This window comes from Chelon labrosus, assembly GCF_963514085.1.
Source record: "Chelon labrosus genome assembly, chromosome: 3".
Lineage (NCBI taxonomy): Eukaryota > Metazoa > Chordata > Actinopteri > Mugiliformes > Mugilidae > Chelon > Chelon labrosus.
The window spans coordinates 14,136,355-14,142,359 of NC_140339.1; the positions used below are offsets into that span (position 1 = coordinate 14,136,355).

Consider the following 6,005-nt stretch of genomic DNA (forward strand, 5'->3'; position numbering starts at 1 on the left):
GGCTCCTCTCCCCAAGACCCTCTTACTATTTAATCATTATTTGCTGTGTATTGTGCAATAGAACATGGAAGATGATGATACTACATGCGATAACTCTGTGGTGTTCACCTAACAGGTTGAGAGATACTTTCGATGAAGAGACTTCCTTTCATCTGAAAATGGTCCTAATCATCATCTACTGGACTGTAAGACCTTAATGAGCAGTGCCTCAATGCAGCCCCTCACAGTAATGACTTAATTAACTGGTTTATTTGGTGGTTAATCAGCTAATTAAAAGCAGAATAATTGGGGTTTAATGGCTCTCAAGGGAACCTGGCAGGCTTCAGTATAAAACCCCACAGAAGATCAGCTGTTGAGAGGTCCAATTCATTTTACAGCGCTCTTAAGATCGCAGAGGACTTTATAGAGAAGATAACGGTGACATTCACAGTACCTACCTGTGTGAGTGTATGTGTGTGTGTGAGCACTCATATCGGTGATATCCCGAGCGAGGTCTGTGACTGCCGCTTGGCTCTGTTCATTCTGTGTCAGTGTCTTTAGATAGGAAATCAGGCGTTCGTTGATTTCAAAAATAGAGAGAGATATAGCAGGTTAAGAAAAGTCTGCACTCTTTCTCTTTCTCTCTGTTGACTGTCATGTGTAGCATTGAGATTACTCCTTCAACAAACTAAAATCTGTTTATGGCGCTACATCCTGAATTATAATACAGATCCTGAATAAACATACCAGTGCCAGTGTTGTCATTTATAAATATCGATATTTAATGGTTTGACCGATAGTATCTTTATTGTGTAGGTCTTTTATCCCTATGCTATGGCAAAACACTACCTGAAGAGGTATGAAACACGGCATGAAGAGCTGTACTTCTGTCACTGTGGTCTGAATGATTAACACGCACTCAAGATAATAAGATGCTTATGATTAAAAGGAACAGAGCTGAGATTCAAAGACAACAACAGCCTCTCGGTTTTGTCGATCCATTTATCGACCCAAACCTCCTCCCTATCCTTACTACCTGCAATGCCTCTCTTCCGCCTTTGCTCCCTTGATAATACGGCAGCCACTGAAGGGGGCTGTCAATGAAACAAAACAAGCTGCTTGAACAAATGTGCTGTGTTGGGATAGTCTTAAATTTTGCTGCAAACATTGTTCCACTCAAAATGGTTTAATAATAAGTTTGGAGAGCTCTTCATTTTCCATAATTCCATCATCAAATATAGTAATTTCTAAAATGCATGTGTCTTGTGGTTGGTGATGTACAAAGGTTAGCGTGACTTGATGCGTTTAATTGAACAAAACTGTTACTAGCATGGCTGTAAGCCTTCAGTTCATTTGAATTATATTATATGCAATCATACGTAAATTAAGAATGCAAAGCACACTCGTGTTTTGCATTCTCTGGCTACAAAGGTGTGATGGCACCTTCATGCACGATGCTCCTGGTCGTGGAAGCCAAGCCAGGACGGAGTCAATGACAAGAGGCAGGAGAATGACATGCGTTGTGGCCAAACGAACACACCCAAGCTGTTTGTCTAAATCCACTGCCATCTGCCAGTTGCATCCTGTCCTCATATTCCTGCCTGAAACAGCTATGTTGGTCTTTTGTCTTTCACTGACAAACCCATCCCTCCTCCCCTATCAGGCTGAAAAATTAAGAAGACTCGACACACTCACTTATTGTTTGCGCACACAAAGACTGATTAATTTGGATTCATTGTGCAGAGTTGCTGTTTTATAGTTAGTTGGAGATTGGAATGAACTGTGGTCCAATTACACTTTTATCAGTTTTTAATTACTCTGAGTGAATTCCAAATTTCCAGTGCATTATGAAAGGAAATTTTGAAAATTAATTTTGCTTTAATAGATAATAACCTACAGCTGAAGGAGCATGCAGTCGTGTATGTGTTTTAATGTGTTGTACTGCAGAGACGGTGTGGGTAAATGCATTTGTTTAAATTTATCAGAGTAGCATCAGGGCGTGTGTGTGTGTGTGTGCGTGTCGAGCATGTTTCGTGCATGTGAGTTTGAGGGCGTGCGTTTGTCACCAAGAAGCAATGACTCAGCTTGTTGCCAGAGGCATTAATTGAGGCATCAATTAAAGGAGTTAACGAGTTTGTTTAATGAGACGAAAACTCCAGTTGTGTTTCTGACGTCACACTCAGACGACTGTTCCTAACAGAGTAAGGTCAAACCATTTCATGTTCCTCTCTTTGTCACTATTTGTATTTACTTTGCTCACCGTCTCGCTTCCTGCCCCTTTCACTTCCGTCACGTCTTTTTCTACTCTTTAATCGTTGCATGGGTCCTTCATGACCTTCTGAGTAAAAATAGATCACTCACCTGTGAGTAACCTACTGTAAAAGTTCTTCATAGTGGTCATAATTTAATATTAATTAAGTGTTTCAGTCCTTTAGTGTAGGTGATGATAAGTGATTTCCTGATTAACGGTTGACAAGTGGTTGACTGACTTATTGGGAAAGCTGTAGAACAGTTGTTAGAGAAGCAGCTTTGGCAGCCCCCTATGTCCACTGCTGAGGTCCCTTGAGCAAGCACCTCTCAACCCAAAGTGTTCCCCTCAAGCGCCGAACCTGTGGTAGCTCACTGCTTGGGGTTGACACTGAAAGTAAAACAGCTGAGATCCAAAATCTTTTAATAAAAAGGAAAATTATTCCTAAAAAAAAAAGACAAGTGAGCACAGTACACTACCTGCTCAGCGCCAAAAAAACAGTCAGAAACAGCCAGTGTAGGTGGCGGCACATTTAACAGACACATATTTCCCTCAGGGCTCTGGAAAGAACGCACGTCTAAAGTATTAAATGTGAAACTTGAGAAACATGAGTCCAACTACATATGATAATATTTCTCTAACTGCCTCTGCACTGTGATAATGGATCAGTCAAAGCTGTGTAATGTCGGATATATTGGTGACGTCCCTGCTGGGTAATAAGATACAAGATAATATTAAATAAGATGATTGTCTTCCAAAGAAAACATCTTGGAAATCGTCTTGGAACCTTTAACAGACTCTCAGTGTTTGACAGCGAGATACAAAGCCAAATACTGCTGCATTACAGACAGGGAGTTGTCCAGTGAGTTGACTTGTTGGACTGAACATGTGTATCTGCTCTGTCCCGTGCTGTGCAGCAGACGGTGGGACCATGAAGACCGTGGTGGCTCTGCTGCTCCTCTGTCTGTGTGATCCTGGACAGAGTGACTGCCAGACAGACTGCCTGTCCTGCAGCAACGTCCTGCCAAAACAGCTCAGTTTCAACACCATGGTGAGGAGTCCACACGTGCACACACACACACACACACACACACACACATTGTAAAGACTGGAGCTTCGCCCCATGGCCACAGAGGTGGGCTGCAATAGAGATAAAAATGAAATTCAGTTAAAGGCCAGGTAGTGTGTTTTATTTTTTTGCAGGCCAGGTGTAAACAACAAAACTAAGAGCAGAACTGCTGTAAGGTCTCCCGTTACTAATAAATTTGCTGTAAAAATGTCTTCTGTGGAAATGTGTCGTGTACAGTTAAACTCTCAATTTGATTTTTTTTTTGAGAATTTCAATAAAAGGGAAATATTTTCTGAAATACTAGTTAAGAGATATTTCATCCAGACAAAACTGGACTGCACATGAACACACTAAAAAGCACAATCTCTCTCTGCTCTTTGACTCATTTCATTAGGTGTTAAAATAAGTGGAAACCCCCACCACCACCCACCCATCTTGTATTCATGCCGTCCCGTCACTCTCTCTGACTCAACAGATTACCCTTTTGGCATTTCAGTTTTAATTTGTTGTGGCTAATTGATTCCTGGGGATAGATGTGCGTTTCTCCTCTCTGCGCTTATGCCTGGTGGTTGTTTCTCTCTAGTTAATGGCACGACTGCTTCTCAGATGTGTTTTATGCAGAGTGCAGTGGAAGAGAACATTTATTTATTGAAACACAAGGGGCTGTACTACGCAATGAGGTCACAGTGGTATTTAAAGGGGACCTTAAGTGAACCTATACCCTTTGGAATCCCTGCTTATTTTAATTTTCTCCTCTCTTTTGGCTCACACTGTCGTTTTACTTCTAAATCAGTAAGGGACCAGAGCCTACATAATTAGCTTATGTCACGTTCGAGTCACCTGAGGCAATGAAAGCTATGTAGTATTTAATGCACTCCTGTTGTGGGTATGTAAATCTGTCCACACAGTCACACTGCAAGTATGTGCCTCCCTTTTGGGGACTATATTTATATATATAGCTTAAATAGTTAGGACCTTAGGATGAAGGTGTGGTTTAAGGTTAGGGTATGGTTACTTTTATCATTAGATAAGTAGTAGGTACGGTTGGGGTAAGCTCCATAGTAATGAATATGAGTCAATGCAATACCATCTGAAGTGATGGTATTATACACAACTTGCATGCATGCACACGTACGCATGCACACACAATCCCACACAATCCCACACAATCCCACAAAACCACTGAAGCGGAAAATAAAGGTGGTCATCTAGCAATCTAATCAATCCCCTGTCGTATTGATTTTGCTATTTTCCGAGTCAAGAATGGACTTTCCACTCCAACAGCCATTACAAATCAAAGGCTTGGAGTAGCGCCGCACTACGAGTGCTTAGGTAACAGCAGCGTCAGGTATGCAAATACAGTTACGTGACTGGTTTATCCCACACTACACACAACAAATGTTTTCCCTGCCGTTGCATTTGGCACAGTTTAAAAAACAACAACGTTTTGGTGCTGAGCAAACATCATGGTTTTCACCAATCAAAAGTAAAACTAGTAACAACTAGTGCATTAGTAAAGCAGGTATTTGGCCATAATCCAAAGTATTGGATGAAAAGTTAAGTCACAAAAGTCTTTAGAAATCTTCCTGTTGGGAGCATGAATACATCCATCTTCAAAACACCATTCAAAGAGCCACACTGTTAACAAGATTTTATTTTGATGCATAAAAATTCTTCTGAACTGACTTTAGAAAGTAAATGACGATGATATCTTGTCTTTGTCTCTGCCAGGTATGTCTCATTGAGTGTGAAGGCAACATTTCTCCAGCCTTCTCCTGGGAATTCTGTCGTAAAGCGTTGTCATCACCCATTTCCTCTTTTGGCGGCACCATGCGGAAAAGATCTCAAGAGGAGGTAGAGGCCCTGTTTCCTGAGGAAGAAGAACCAATGGAGGGAGGTCTGTTGCTGCCCATTGCATTAGGGAGGTTCGATCACGTGACCAGGGCACTCGATGTGGACAAGAGGGACCTCGGTGGCGGACAGGGCAGTCAGCTGAACGCTGCCTATAAGTCCCAGAATCCCCTGTCCCTTGAGGACGACTATGAGGATGGAGCAGAGCAGGAAGGAGTAGATGCTGACGTAGCGACAAGAGGACAGGGCGATGCAGGGCTGAGCGTCTCCAAGAGGTTCGGCGGGTTCGTCAAAGGGAGGCACGGCTACAGGAAACTGATGTCTCCGGGGAGGTCTTACCAGAAGAGGTATGGTGGCTTCATCGGTATTCGGAAGTCGGCCCGCAAGTGGAACAACCAAAAACGTTTCAGCGAATTCCTGAAGCAGTATCTGGGGATGAGCTCTCGGGCCACTGAGTTCAACAGCGTGTCAGAAGACCTCACCCAACAAAATGAAGTTTAAGCCACTGCTATTAAAACAAATTGTCCCGGATATGTTTTCAATGATCTTGTTTTGTATTCCAGTCACTCACATGTAAAAGTTTAACTGGTGTCCTTAAAAATCGACCCATGGAAACCGAGCAGCTTACCAAATATTAAGCCTGTAATCTGAATCCTTGTTGTCCCAAGTCATAAGAATTGCTGTCTCTGTTTGCATCCCTTTTATTCATGTGAATGATTAAATCCTTTTGTCTACATTCCCATCCAGGTTTATCCTCCGGTTGAAATACTAGAAATCTTTCTCCCCCCCGGCATCACCCAGGTCCTCGGCCCAGCTCTGGACGACCTGAATCGTTCAGGCTTCCCACTCTGTCACACT

General features: G+C 42.4%; 1 protein-coding gene across 1 annotated transcript; it reads left to right on the forward strand.

Moving 5' to 3' along the window:
* Positions 1-3,158: 3,158 nt before the first annotated feature.
* Positions 3,159-5,728, forward strand: pnoca (prepronociceptin a; the record flags this gene model as incomplete). The annotated part of the gene is made up of 2 exons (XM_084541744.1): positions 3,159-3,278; positions 5,028-5,728. 2 exons carry the CDS (start codon positions 3,159-3,161, stop codon positions 5,646-5,648), a joined length of 741 nt encoding a protein of 246 aa, XP_084397870.1. The 3' UTR covers positions 5,649-5,728.
* Positions 5,729-6,005: the final 277 nt, after the last annotated feature.